The sequence below is a fragment of the Sinocyclocheilus anshuiensis genome, unplaced genomic scaffold, assembly GCF_001515605.1.
Source record: "Sinocyclocheilus anshuiensis isolate Anshui unplaced genomic scaffold, SAMN03320099.WGS_v1.1 scaffold928, whole genome shotgun sequence".
Classification (NCBI taxonomy): domain Eukaryota; kingdom Metazoa; phylum Chordata; class Actinopteri; order Cypriniformes; family Cyprinidae; genus Sinocyclocheilus; species Sinocyclocheilus anshuiensis.
In genome coordinates, this window is record NW_015552531.1 from 483525 (window position 1) to 498957 (window position 15433).

The 15433-nt window shown below is 37.0% G+C and overlaps 2 protein-coding genes across 2 annotated transcripts in view; both read right to left on the bottom strand.

Annotated features, from left to right (window-relative positions):
- The window catches only part of LOC107663628 (claudin-11), a 6106-nt gene extending 3421 nt beyond the window's left edge, over positions 1-2685 (bottom strand). Inside the window, exons 1-2 of the mRNA XM_016453865.1 lie at positions 2032-2685; positions 654-818 (exon numbers count right to left, since the gene is read on the bottom strand). Coding sequence (XP_016309351.1) covers positions 654-818; positions 2032-2257 — 391 coding nt within the window. The 5' untranslated portion in view covers positions 2258-2685. The remainder of the gene's footprint in view (positions 1-653; positions 819-2031) is intronic.
- Positions 2686-3408: 723 nt separating this feature from the next.
- Positions 3409-15433, bottom strand: part of phc3 (polyhomeotic homolog 3) — a 36833-nt gene continuing 24808 nt past the window's right edge. The window contains exons 5-16 of the mRNA XM_016453840.1: positions 13607-13696; positions 13330-13485; positions 11675-11767; positions 10700-10946; positions 9586-10418; positions 8649-8808; positions 8182-8432; positions 7734-7866; positions 7324-7438; positions 5363-5459; positions 5014-5284; positions 3409-4459 (exon numbers count right to left, since the gene is read on the bottom strand). Coding sequence (XP_016309326.1) covers positions 4299-4459; positions 5014-5284; positions 5363-5459; positions 7324-7438; positions 7734-7866; positions 8182-8432; positions 8649-8808; positions 9586-10418; positions 10700-10946; positions 11675-11767; positions 13330-13485; positions 13607-13696 — 2607 coding nt within the window. The 3' untranslated portion in view covers positions 3409-4298. The remainder of the gene's footprint in view (positions 4460-5013; positions 5285-5362; positions 5460-7323; positions 7439-7733; positions 7867-8181; positions 8433-8648; positions 8809-9585; positions 10419-10699; positions 10947-11674; positions 11768-13329; positions 13486-13606; positions 13697-15433) is intronic.

Consider the following 15433-nt stretch of genomic DNA (forward strand, 5'->3'; position numbering starts at 1 on the left):
TCATCCCTGTTTCGGATCTGTAAGACTATCCCATTCTCTAACGTCAATTTCGTTGAATAACAGTGCTTATCGCTGGGTGACAAGCTCTTGTAATATGCGTAGAACATTTTGAAAATGACATCTAATCAATATAATTTATAATCTTTTTAAACCTAACTATTTTGTACCGTATCCGTGAAATTCTCTAGCTGTAAAGGCTATCTCTCCCGGGTTTTCTGCAACCATGATGCGCGTGCATCCCGAATGTTTACAAACCGATAATTGGTCTATAGGACATTTCCTATCAGATGTCAAGTTTAGAAAATGTCTTTAAGATGTTTATGATTTAGAATGTATGTAAAACTGACGTTTGAAAGATGTCTATCAGATGTTTGTTCACAGCAGATGCTTTCCAGATGCAGTGATCTTTAACAGACATCTTGCAGACGTATGTGTGCTATCTGGGAAAACGCCTTTCGAGTTTTAAAACAAAGAAAGTGAACAGATTTTGGAACAACATTTGGGTGAATAAATGACAGTGTTTTAATTTTGGGGTGAACTATCCCTTTAAGAAATTACCGTTGAAATTTCCATTTTGTGGAATTTGTTTCCATTTCCAAATGACACCCTTTTCTGAGATTGACCCTAATATATTTCACACAGCAATAACTCACATATGAACAGTATAAGAAGTCCTCCCAGGACTGCGCGTCTGTGTTTGGTGTCTTCGCTCTCTTGGCTCAGTTTGACGCACGGCATCGCCAGCAGCACGAGCGCCAGAGCGGGCAGTCCGAGCAGAGAGGCGGAGACCATCAGAGCACGCGACGTCTGGATGTAAGCTTCAAACAAAAACAACAAATGCATTCAGCTTCCCTGACAACCCATCATTTGCACAAAAAAGCGAATATATATTATAAATAGGACATGTATATATATATACTTAAATTACGTTTTAATAATTCCTGCGTTATAACTATTCAACATAAATAAAATTATGTTAAAATAATATCCTCCTGAGAATCAGAAAAAAAAGGTTTTGTGAATTTTTTTTATGTCATTACATTGGTTGGAGCATAAGAAACAAATGGACAAAAAAACATATATTTGATTCATATATGATTCTATGTCCTTTGTAAGGGATGCCAGGACTAAGTTATTAAAAAAAAAAAAAAACATTAAAAGGCATATATACTTATATATTTGTATTTTTTCATTCACCAATCAGTTTTTAGGTTTCATGCTATGTTATGAAATATATAACAGAATGATTTGATATACTACTGTACTTTATGGAATATGTGCGTACATTATTTTTTTTAAATGTCCATATATTGGTATTCCCATTCTATACAATGTATTTATACATTGCATCTAATTTGCATATAAATGTGTTCTTGGGCAAACCATAATGAAAAAATAAGTGTTATAATGGGAGTAATAACTTGGCAACATTTTCATAAGAATATCTCATATTTCATAGGAATATTAATCTATAATTTCTTTCCCTATTGACTTGTTATGTCTCCCCAAAATGCCTGATTAACATGCCGTTTGTCCTGGTGTCCTCTGCAGAAGACATGTATGAAAATGATGCCCTGTTTCATAACAAAAAGTCACATTCCGATTTGAAACCCCATAACATTTTTTTCTGAAATGTTTATTTACGACAAACAATTAGAAAATGAGCCAGATTTAAAAGATAACTACAAAACATTATCATATTTCCATAAGAGTGCTAAATGTGATCATTCTGTCAATATCAGTCATATTTAAAGACCAAGGAGAGGGAGTGTTTATTTGTTTATCTCCAAAAATGCAAACATTTGATATCTCTAAAAAGCCCTGAATGTGCTTTGTACAGGACATCCAGACTGTGGCATGTAGGGTCTCAGAGAAATTCACTAAATCTCTCTATGCCTGCGTCCCAGGTGGATATTATGTGATTTAAAAAAGTATTTAAAAAAAATTTGATTTAATTCCATAAATGAAAAGAAAAAAGTATGCATACAAATAAAATAATGATTTTTACTAAAACATGAACATATTTCTCACCTGGTATATCGAGGATCTGGTTGAGTGAGATGCAGTGATAGAGAGCAGTAGAGATGACACACTCTGTCCACAAGCCCTTGGTCTCCAGCTCATCCATCTTCCTGCAGGTGTGCATGCCGTACTTACAGGTCACCACCCAGTCGTTTGTTGAGGTCGCTATTATAATACCAGTCCAGCCGATGCAGCTCATTAAAAAACCACAAAGCAGACGACAGCTATGAGACATTCTGACTGAATATGTACAAATGTGTTCGCAAAGAAGATGTTTACTACTAACGTTATATGGTATTCAAGTCAAAAACTAATACGAAAACATAAAAAAAAAAAATTAAAGATCACTGATCCTAAATAAAACGCATGCTGGAGCAGATTAGCGTACAAACACTTTGAGAATGGACTGTAAAACAATCCGTTTGGTAAATTCACTTTTTATAGTGGACGTGCCCAACATAACTTTCAGCCAATCAGAAGAAAGCACAGCCATATACGTCACCACGGCCTTCCCTCAAAGCCTGGAGAATAACATCTTTTGATTTATTACAGCATTAATAAGTCTCTGCTTTTATTTTTTCTCTCTCAGTGTTATAGTTTTCGGCTTATTCCCAAATTAAATAATCGTGATAATATTTCACAAACTACAACAGAACTTTGTGTCAACCGGAACAATTTAAAAAGACGCTCTCTGAGGAGGTATGAAATTACTAGTTTGGGTGTGAATGCCATCTAGTGGGTTAGATGATATTACGCTGTCCAAGACCAATTTTTGACATTTGAAACATATCTGGACGCTTTATGATGACTCATACCAAGCTCAGAGAAACCACCCTTACTAAAACACAGAAAACAGATGTATTTATAATACCACATACATACACTACTGTTCAAAAGTTTGGGTTCGGTAAGATTTTTATTAATTTTTTTAATGTAATTTATTCCTGGATGACAAAGCTGATTTGTAACAGCCATTACGCCAGTCTTCAATGTCACATAATCCTTCAGAAATCATTCTAATATGCTGATTTGGTGCTAAAAAAACAATTTCTTATTACTAATGTTAAAAACAGTTGTGTTGCTTAATATTTTTCTGGAAACTGTGATATATATTTTTTCATAATTCTTTGATGAAAAGAATAACTTTTTAATGGATTTTTTGTAACATTGTGAAAGTCTTTACTGTGGCTTTTGATCAATTTAAAGCATTCTTGATGAATAAAAAGAAAAAAAAATTACTGACCCCAGTTATCTATATACCATGGTAACTCAAAAAGCTGGGTAATCCACATTACCACCTGTAAAAGGACAAAAAAGATAAAATAAATAAATAAATAAAAATCTGACAAAGAAATAGGTACAATAAATGGCCAATTCAAAGTTCCGTAACAAAATGTAGTTGGTTTAATTAAATAATCAAAAGTGGCACAAGAAAGGTAATATAACAATGAGAAACAACACTTGATGACACAATCTAGTACATAGTTTGCCTCAGCAAAATGACTACAGTAGTTTCATACGGTCTCAAAAAAAAAGGCACCTTTTCACTGCCTTGATTTAAAACGATTGCCTTTGGATACCTTCTTCTTGTATTATTCTTGGACAGTCTGTCTGATTTACACAGTACCACTGCGGAGATTTCACAAAATGTCATTTATGTCAGTATCGCAAACGTCATTTAAAAATGTTTATAAACTTGAAATGATTCGCATTTGTACTTTCTAGAGCCTTAGAAGACAAATATATTAAATATTACAAATCCTTCACAAAACATTTTTTTAATTTATACACACAGAACACTGCATTGTTATACATGTATACATATGGAATACGATAGGAAAATATATACAATGGGACATGCACACAATAACAGCACTTCCGTTCTTGTCAAACCTCTCCGCACCGACACAGGAAGTGATCTCCTTTGCTCTCAGCCAAAAATATAAAATCACTGACCCTGATCATGATTACCCATACAAAAAAAGGAGACGCTAACAGTTCCCTCCTACTGCAATTAAATATACATCCTGTAAAACGCTCACAGACTGAGACCATTATATTGCTACCATGCTTTCAGACAGAGGCTAAGTTTACAAGAACTGTAAGGTTTTGCTAGTTTAGTTCAAGCAAATACATGTAAGCTTTCTCATAATAATGAAATTATCGCATAAATCTCTGAAGATTAAAGTGCACAAAATGGCTCTATTCTATTGGCAAGTGCTCTTATGGTCCACAAGGATATACCTAGCTTCTTTTGTGTCTCTGTTTCATTCTCTTTATCTTCCACCTTCTTTCAGGGAGTTGATGCGGGCGCATATTTTGAGAGCGGGGCCAAGTTTGACATTCATGGCGCTCATCAAATGGTCTTCAGTTAGCAGAAGCAAGGCCTGCCCGTCGATCTCTTGGGCTCTGAAGGATTCTGCAATGTCTTGACACCCTGAGACAATTGAGGTGGGTTAAAACAGTAGTGTTAATGTTCACAAAAGTTTGTCAAATCAAATTTAATGTTAGCCTGAGAAAGCCTGGCCAATAGATAGACAGACAGACAGACAGACGACAAATAGATAGACAGACAGACAGTGACAGGAGATAGAAAGACAGACAGACAGCAGATAGATAGACATATAGATAGACAGCACAAAGACAGACAGACAGATAGACAGCAGAGCAGACAGACTGATAAGATAGACAGCAGACAGACAGACAGGACAGGACAGGACAGACAGACGGCAGATAGATAGACAGGAGATAGAAAGAAAGACACAGACAGCAGATGGACAGACAGACAGCAGACAGCCAGCAGATAGACAGACAGACAGACAGAGAGACAGACAGCAGATGGACAGCAGACAGACAGATAGATAGGTAAATATATAGATAGACAGACAGTCAGACGATAGGCAGACAGACAGATAGATAGACGGATAGACAGGAGATAGAAAGACATACAGACAGACAGACAGACAGATAGATAGATGGGGTTCTTTGTACCTGGTAAATTGGATATGAAGCTTGACACTTGATCCACAGACCACTGAGCTGGTTTGGGGTAGGGGGAGATATCAATGGGAGACACAGGATCTATGGGTGAAGTTGGAGCACTTCTCGTCTCCTCCACCGTTTGCCTGACTCTAATCTCTCGCTCCCGTTCCTGTTCCGTGTGTCTGCGGAGCCTGGTCTTCATCGGAGCGGCCGTCCCATCTTCCCCCTCATGTGGCGGCTGTTGAAGGATTCTCCACTGCTCTGTGGTCCCATGTTTGGCCTATACGGTAACAGAGTTTAGTATAGCACACAGATCTCAAACACATACTGTACATTGTTTTAAAGGCCTTGGACAAACCTGGTGGAAATTTTCTTCGGCACCATTGAGCTCAGATCGATGGCCCCCCTCACTTACACAGCGTCTGAGCGTGCGGAAACGTTTGGTGTAACTGAACCTGCAAAAAGATTGAGGAGGTAAACAAAGGTTGTCTTTATAGTCAACCCAACACACTGACCAAGATCAGCCTTGCAGCTCGATATGTGTGTCAAGGGTTGATGTTTATCACAAACCATGACCACATCCTGTCAGAGTTTGTATGTGTGTGTGAGTCTTTTTAGGACAATGCTAGAGACTAGTTTTTAGTGCTTGATTCACTAATCAACCATACTTCATATATGAACACTTTTGTACAGTTTAAAAATGTATGAAAGTCATTGCATTAGATGCAAAATATCAAGCTAAGTGGCATCTGCAAACAAATGATTCAGCTTTTCTCTTAATTAACTTCACTTTTTGCAATGACCAAGTTGTGTCATTTTTAGTTCCTCAAGTTGACATAGGTGAACAGTAGCCACAGGTGTAGTTCACCACATTAACTAAGAACCTGCTCCACTACTGTTTGACATCCAGAACATGATTTGTGTTCAATTTGAACTGTATATCTATTGATTTAGTTTAAAACCAAACAAACCCTCATTTTTGTGAAAAAGTCTTCAAAAGGTCTAAAAATAAAGTCTTTTTGTTCTGTATTACTTAAAATAAACTCTACTTGGTTTGATAATTGTTGTATAATGCAATAGCATTCATACATTTATAGGTTTGTCCAAGCACTTTTTGTGGCCACTGTAAACATGCATTTTAACCCCTTAAAGGGTTAGTTCACCCAAAAATGAAATTAGGCTGTGTTTTACTCACCCCAGAGGTATCCTAGGTGTATATGACTTTCTTCTTTCAGACGAATCCAGTCAGAGTTATATTAAAAATTGTCCTGGCTATTCCAAGCTCTATCATTGCAGTCAGTGGGTGTGTCAGTGCTTCAGTCCCAAAGAAGTGAAATAAAAAGTGCCCATCCATAAAAAAAAGTGTCTCACATGGCTCCAGAGGGTGAACAAAGGTGTCCTGTAGCAAATCAATGCGTTTTTGTAAGAAAAATATCCATATTCAAAACGTAATAATCACTTTAATCCAGCTTGCACCAGCAGTTGTACACAGAAGCAGTTCCGGGAGCTGCCACCCCCCATTTTTGAATATAGACATGAAAGTGCACTATCCAAACTTAAATTATTATAATTCATGAAAACTTTGGAATACAAACCTAAGGTTGGACTCCTTTTTAAGAAGACAATCTGCAGATTACTGCAGAAGTGGAATCATTTCAAAATATTGAAGTATCAAAAAGTTATAGAAGTTTAAATTTACTGTAAAGAAAATGCACTGTACCAATTTTTATTTTATTTTATATAAAGTAAATATTTTACAAAATCTTTTTGAATCCAACATTGATATAAAATTAAAGCCTTATGTCTAAATAAGTTATGTTCCAAATTTGAAGTTGAGGTTCCTGTGAGATTTTATTTAGGGCGTTATACCACAAACAGCCACCGGGTGCCATCCAAACAAACAGGATGAATTCTGAGGTTTTAAGCTTTCAAATGATATATAATTTATGATGATTACTAAAATATGTGATAGGGAAAAAAGACAACAAAAAAAGAGCACCATTGGGCACACCTGTGGGCCGGTGGCAATTAAGGGGTTAATTTGTTAAGCTGCTGATGGAAATACCCTTTTCAACACCTTGCGTTCTGCTGTTATTCTTGAAGAGAACTCTAGATACATGCAGGAAATCATGCTCAGACCCTTCCAGTTGTGGTTTCTCACTCCACTAAGCAAGAGAGACATTTGCAAGGGTGTTGATGGAGCAGTTGTACGTGCCAGAATACAAGTTAGGCACCCGTTCATTATTGTGTCAGTCATAAAAACAGGTTGTTTGTTTTACTCTGTCAATGTGTTATTTATGTCATGTAAGGGAGGTGTACCTCTTGGCACAGGATTTGGAGCAGAAGCGTTTGGAGCGTGGGAATGTTTGGGCAGTGCCTTTCCTCTTGCAAAACTGGCACTGCAGAACAAGCTTGTGGGACCGTCCGACACCATCTACAGTGAGAAATATTATTAAAACAAAGATAGAAAGATAGATAGACAGACAGACACACACAAATACTGGAATAAACAGTCAATCTTTAGTCCTTTGCAGTATTGAATGAGAGATTTGGAGTACACCAATGGTGTCTTGCATGGAATGTGATCCTTGATGGCTTTGCTAATTTTCAACCCCTAACTGTGACCGTCATAAATCGTTTAGATAAATATTACATGGTATATTTGTAATAAAGATGCTGCACTATACTACAATTACAAACTTGGAAAAGTAGACGGGTGTTTTACTTACTGTTTGTAACCACATCATCGGAGTCTGTGGAGTCCTCTGGAGGTTCTGAACTAGAAGGGATGAGTTCTGCTTCCCTCACCCCATTCACCCCAGACTCCTGGACAGGACCCACCATCAGAGATGACCTGCTCACCTGTAGGATTATTGTAAAATATTATACATAAAATAAACGTTTTTTATTTTACTATATTTTAAAATGTAATTTACTCCTGTGATGGAATAAATCTCCATTCTTTAGTGACACATGGTCCTTCAGAAATCATTGTAATACGCTGATTTGGTGCTAAAAAAACATTTTCTATTTTTATCAATGTTAAAAATTGTTGTATTTTTGCACAAACTGTTATACATATTTTCCAGGATTTTTGATGAATAGAAAGTTCAGAAAAACATTGTACATGACCACAAAAATATGTTTTAGGCAGTGGTTGATAGATATTTTGTTTACCGGGAATGGCTCCAGTCCCTCCTGTATGATAAATCCTTCCACCAGGTGTGTCAGAACCAAAGGTTTGACCACTCCTGATGGTTGCTGAGTCTCTGTGGTCTTCATTTGACTGATGGTGGGAGGCTGAACTGGTGGCCTCTCTAGCACAGGATGAAACTTTGGAGGAAAGCAGCTGTCCACAGGGGACATATCTAATGGCTGAGTGATGGAGGACTGGATGGGTGACATGTCAGAGGAGAGGCTGGAGATTGCTACAAAGATGAAGACAGGTGTGATGTTACCAACAGATTCTATAAATGCTGCTTCAGATCTCAGAAGACTTTATGGAGTTCTGTTATATATTAAGGTATCAGCTATCTCAGATGTTTCTCCTAAAACATTCAAATAAATTGGATAAATTTGATGAGAAATGTTTGCGCTCATATTTAAATTTTTGACTTTTTATTGCAGACTATGACTCTATATACCCGAGTGATTGTCTGACTGGGTGGACGTTTCCTCACACTGGTCGTCTTTCTCAGCTGGCCATGGTGCGACTGAGGACGAGAGGGGCTCATTCTTCTGTGAAGTCTTCATCTGGCTGTCTATCCTCGAATCCTCTGTGCAGACTGTCATCTTGTTCAAGACCTGAAATGCAGAGATTGTTCACTTCAACATATACTTACTAAGGCATTACGGTAAAATAGTGTTATGATAGTATCATTGAGATACTGTTATAGTTATATTAATATTTATAATTAGTTTTTATTTGTATATTTTCCATTTTCATTTTAGCTAGTTTTAGTAATGTTGTTGTGTTTTTTTTGTCATTTTATGAGTTTTAGTTTTTTTTAAATGTCTATATAGTTTTTATTCATTTTTATTTTTTTTGTACATCAAGCTAAACGAAATGAAAATTAGAAATGCAACTAACTGAAATAAAATATATATATATTTTTTTTTATATTTAATTTCAGTTAACGTTTATTTTATAATTAAATAATGAAAATGTAACGAAAATTATTTTTATGGTTTTAGTTTTAATTAACTATAATAACCCTGCTGGAAAAAAAAGTTATTTTAAGAAGTAATGATAGACTGACATATCGACCATGAGTATTAATCAGATGATATTTGGCCATTATGTGACTATGGGCATTGGATGACAACTGCCTGATCAGCCGATTATCAAGTGTTTCCCCTTGCATCATTTCCAAAATCTAATTTTGAACAAATTTAGTGTTTGTTTCACTTCAGCAATTTATCTATGTAACATTTGTCATCATTACATTGTCTTCTGAGCATTACATCAGCCACACCGCTCTCTAGATATCATAGTATCGGCCATTGAAAAATCCATATTGGTTGCCTGAAAAGTACATTTAAAAAAAAAAGAGGTTTGAGGTTTGCACTGTTTTTAATAACCTTCTCTGTATTTTCACTTGATGGCTGATCTACGGCGACAGCCTGGGTGATTTTCTCTTGGGGTGCTGGACATTTCAGTTCTTGAGGAATCTTTTCTGGTACATCTCCCTCCTTTTGCTCTTCCTTTCTATCTTTTGGCTCTTTCGATGTCTCGGCCGTTTTTGTTGGACTCTGTGAGGTCAAAGGGGACTGCAGTGGTGCTAGAATGCTGCTGGTGGACACCAGGGGCAGCACTGGAGACGGAGGGGATGCCCTTTGAGGAGACGCCAGCAGTGGGGTGGTGATGAGAGGTGTGGCCGCTGTGGTTTGTCTGGAGGGCGACAGCTGCACCAGCTGTGGGCATGGGTTTGGAGTCCGTAGCGGCTGGGCGGGGCACTCTGGTTTAGAGAGCACTGGCGAAACAAGTGGCTTTGATTGGATGAGATCACGGGGCGGGGACACAGTGGCTGTCTTTGATTGGCCATTGGTGCACTGGGATGCAGAAGACAACGCGATCCTCAGCAGCTGTTTTGTAGCCAGTAAGGACCCACCAGGTGAGCAAGACCTCAAGGGCAAAGTCAGGGTAGGGGGTGTGAGGTGAGACCTCGCGGGGGAAGGAACGGTGATGGGCACTGAAGCGCTCTGTGCTGACAAGCTTTGGGATGGCTGGGTGGACGGGCAGCGCTTTAACTCTGGAAGAGGCTTCTTTGGTGTTGCAGGGGGAGAGTTGGGGGGCGTATGCCTCTGATTGAAGGGGTGCTGGGGGATGCTGATCTGGCTGTGGGGCCTCTTGAGAACACTGCTGTTCAGCTTCTGCTTCGCTAAGGCATGGGCCTGTGCAGGTGCATACAGGGCTGGAGACACAAGGAAGAATAAGCCATCACAAGAATAAATTAAATTTTAAAAAATATTAAACTAGAAAGCAGTTGTAATTTTAATAATATTTCACAATATTACTGTTTTTATTGCATTTTTTATCAAATAAATGCAGCCTTAGCATAAGAGACTTCTTTCAAAAATATAAAAAAATCTTACCAACCCCAAACTTTTGAACAGTAGTCTGTTTCTAAATTTGATTAAAGCATCTGCATTTTGAATATCTCTTGAAGAGTGAGATATGTATGTGGTCACTTACATGGAGGTGGAACCGTAAGATGACGAACGGGTGCTTTCGTTTGAACTGTTTGAGATGCTGGGCTTTCTGTCTTTGTAGCTCCATCCTTCCCTGGAGCATTCGCTGGCTGACTGGGTCTCAGATGGAAGGTCTGTAATCTTGGGCATGAAAGAGGAGGGGGTTGGCTTGACGTTGTGGGTTTTAGTGGTAAGTTCGGAGGGATGGTGAGGGTGCCAGGTGGAGGTGGACGGAGAGTCAGACTCTGGAGCTGAAGAACAGAGACAGAATGAAAGATATTGATGCCATAAATTCTGGTTTTGGAAAAACACCACATGTAACAGAAACCAGATGAACACAGATTTAAAACTTCAGAAAAAAAAGATGTTTACGGTTATGTGTTACATTTAAGTTACATAGAATAAAGGGATAGTTCACCTACAAATGAAAAATTTGTTATCATTTACTCACTTTCATGTCATTACAAACCTGTATAACTTTCTTTTTTAAACGTAAGAAGATATTTAGCAGAATATCTGAGCTGCTTTTTCCATATTTTAAAAAAATTATAAAAATGCACACAAAAAAAAGTTCATACGACTTATCCATGACATTCTTCCAAAAAGTTTCAGAAGTCATATGACAGCTTTGTATACGAAACCAACCAAAATCATTGACGTCAAACCTGAAACAACACATTAACATGCACTTTTTGCACTTCAAACTATTTTTAAATGTTAATGTGAATGAGATTGAAAAAAAGAATGAGATGATTTTAAGCAAATAATAAAAACAAATAATTTTTTGGAGCACCATCAGTCCCCATTCATTTTTACTGTGTAGAGATTCTGCTAAACTTCTCATTTTGTTACATGAAAGAAAATAAGTTCAGGGCGAGGGTGAGTAAATGATGACAAAATTTCATTTTTAAGTGAACTTTCCCTTTAAATTCAGAAGAACGGATGTATTTATCACATGACCAGACATAATCAAGCTCACCTGTGTGGAGGGAAATCGAGGTGAGGAAGGGGTGGAGGAAGAGGAGGAGGAGAGGGCAGGTACATCAGGCCGCACAGCAGACGTTAGAATCAACTGCCAGATGGCAAGCACAGAGAAAGAGAGATGCAAGAGAGAAAGAAAAATAGAGAAGGTAAAAAGATAAAGAAAAAGTCCCAGTGGTGCAAAATAGAAGGCTGTTATTTCCTGCCTGTTGTGCTTTTGCTGTGTAGGTGTGATGGTGAACTTCACAGCACAAAAGCTTTTGATGTGGTCGAGTAAAATCTGTCCTCATCAGAGATATGCAAGCATGCACCCTGTGCAGACCTCTAGACACTAATCCTCTATTTGTTTAAGTCAATAAGCCTGCTGGTCACACTAGACCATGAGCTGAGAAGAAATACGACCTGTAGACTCCAGCACATACACTACCGGTCAAAAGTTTGGAATAATTACAATCTTTTAAAATGTTTTTGGAAGTCTCTTATGCTCACCAAGGCTGCAATTTGTTTAATCAAAACTGCAGTAATATTCTGAAATATTATTACAATTCTAAATAACTGTTTTCTATTTTTACATTTTTAAAATGTCATTTATTCCTGTGATGGCAAAGCTGAATTTTCAACAGCCATTACTCCAGTCTTCAGTGTCGTGTGATCCTTTAGAAATTATTCTAATATGCTAATTTGGTGCTCAAGAAACTTTGTTGTTATTATTATCAATGATGAAAACAGTTGTGCTGCTTAATATTTTTGTGGAAGACCAACATTCAAAGGTTTGGAGTAGGAAAGATTTAAAGGGGTCATATAATGTTGCTAAAAAAAACATTATTTTGTGTATTTGGTGTAATGAAATGTGTTTATGCGGTTTAAAAAACACATTATTTTCCACATAAAAATTATCACTTTTATAGTTTTATTCAGCAAGGACACATTAAATTGATTCAAAATGATTCAAAAATATAATATTACAACAGTTCTTATTTCAAATAAATGCTGTGCTTTTGAACTTTCTATTCGTCAAAGAATCCTGATAAAAAGGTATCCTGGTTTCCACAAAAAAATTATGCAGTAATAGGAGACATTAGTATTAATTGAGCACCAATAATACTTGATAATAACCGCGTACCAAATCAGCATATTAGATTGATTTGTGAAGGATCATGTGACACTGAGGACTGGAGTAATGGCTACTGAAAATTCAGCTTTACATCACAGGAATAAATTACATTTTAAAATATATTAAAACAGAAATTATTTATTTAAAATTGTAATATTTCACAATATTACTGTTTTTTCTGTATTTTGTAATCAAATAAATTACTGCCCTGCTCAGCACTAGAGATTTCTTTTAAAATCTTTTTAAAAATGGTAAAAAAAAAAAAGGTACATCACTCTGATGTAGATACAAGCAATAAATACAACATTAACAAGGACTGCAAGTAAGCAGTGCAGTAGGTCACAGGACAGCCGTTTAGATCTGCATTCACTAAGAGTTGAGAAATCAGAAAAGTTTCCATTTGAGTATCAAAGGGGGCACGGCTTCTGTTGCATTGTGGGTACAACCCGTTTAGTGTAAAGTGCATGTGAGGAACTGAAATTGCAATGATGAAGAGTTTAAAACTCCTGCAGAACAGGACATGACACAAGTTGTCTCACCATCTGGGCCCTCAGTAGCATCTGAGCCTGACTTGTACTTGGGCTCTTCCCCAGAAGCAGTGCTTGAGGGCAGATTTTACGGGCGGCTGTAGCAGTGCTTGGATTCTGACTTCCTCTTACAAGAGGCGTTGATCCAGGAGTGTTGGGCAGAGAAATCTGATCGTCAAGAAATTGATAAAATCAGTGGAGGGCGCAAAAGAGATATTAAACAATAAATGTCATGATAACACCGATAAAAAAAAAAAACATGATTTCTTCTGTGTTGTTGCACACACACCGTTTTTGGGCTCTGCTGCGAAGATGAAGCTTGGCTGACTCTCTCACTTGGTGAAAAAGAAGGTGCCAGTCGGTCTCCAGACAGATTGACCTGGAGGAAGAAATGGAAGTTTTATAATGATAAAAAAAAAATCTTCCTTCTCTACTCATACTAGTTCTACTACTAGTTCTACTCATAACAGTTTAGGCTTTTCCGGTAACAGCATTCAGCGCACCTAGTTACTCATTAGAATGCATATAATTAATTTTTTATTTACGCAGATAATTACTTTGTCAGTTGATTATAAATAATGAATCATGTTCTATGAATGAACATGAATTATCTGAATTGTTCCTGTAAATATATACATTTCCTTTCCAAATGTGGATTCTGAATAATAAAATAAAATATATTTCCTCCTGAACCTGTAGCAGTCCAGTGTTCTTTTCATTAACTGTGTTTTTACTTACTGATCATATTTCATATATGCTGAGTTTCCATTTATAAATTAATTTGACTGATAAACAAGATTTGCATGTGTGATTATACCGGTCTTTTAAAATACATGAATGAACACCTTCCTTATAGATATTTAATTCATCTTACATAGTTACGTGTTGACAGCAGAATACTTTTGAATATTAATTAAGAATTTTAAAATTAATATGTAATTTACAATAGTGAAAAATGACACAGAATAGTGATTAAAACATTTGAAAGTGAAAGTGAAAGTGACGTGTGGCCAATTATGGTGTCCCATACTCGGAATTTGTGCTCTGCATTTCACCAATCCAAGTGCACACACACACACACACAGTAGTGAGTAGTGAACAAACACACACACGTACACACCCGGAGCAGTGGGCAGCCATTTTTGGGGGGGCAGCAGTTACAAGTCTGACTCTCTAACCATTAGGTCACGACTGCCTTTATTTATATTTAATACATATAAATAAAAAGGTTCATTTCGATTTTATTCATCAGGTCTCACATACACTGCAGCAACGCAGTAATTAGTTTACTGCACAGTCAGGGTTATGTCAGCAGAACAGTTTTCAATTTTTTATTTATTTATTTAAGTATATGAAGAGTTTGGTTCCAAAACACGATAAATGCCATAAAAAAAAAAAAAAGAGTTTCCGCCAAAATCAGTATTGTATCTGGTCGGTATTGAAAAGTCAATTTTTTATTTTACGTAAGATGCGATATCCGCCGAGTTATTCTGTCATGTTTTCTCCCTTTCTTTCCAAACCACGACAAACTCCAGTCTCCCTTCTCTGCAGAATGCGATATATCCGCTCAACCAATCACAGCGCACCATTCCACGCACTCTAGACAGTAATGGCGGCTCTTTGAATACACCCGGCATCCTAGTATTCCTCATCTACTTTGTACTTTGTGATCAACAAACAAACTTAGGGCTGCACGATAAATCGCATGTGATTGTCATGCGCATCTCGTCAGTAAAGCCGGTTCTGTGATTAATAGTTAATCTCCATCACGTGCTTTCAGATGGATACATAGAGCCGTAGATCACTGACAAGCTATGCAATATCGCGTTCATAATCGCAGATGAGTCGCATTCGATTATGAACGCGATATTGCGTAGCTTGTCAGTGTAAGTGTTTTTATTAATGCCATTTATGTTTTTGTTAATACAGCATATAGCACTAGTCAACTAAATGAATGTAACATGGCAAAGATGAATGCACTTTTGGAAGTTGAATGTAAGGGAAATGTCATTTTAGAATTTCTGTGGTTTAATGTGATGTTGTTCATGATGAAATTTACTTTTATAGCTGTAATTAATTTATAGCATTAACAAGATGACCCGCTGAATTCATTTTG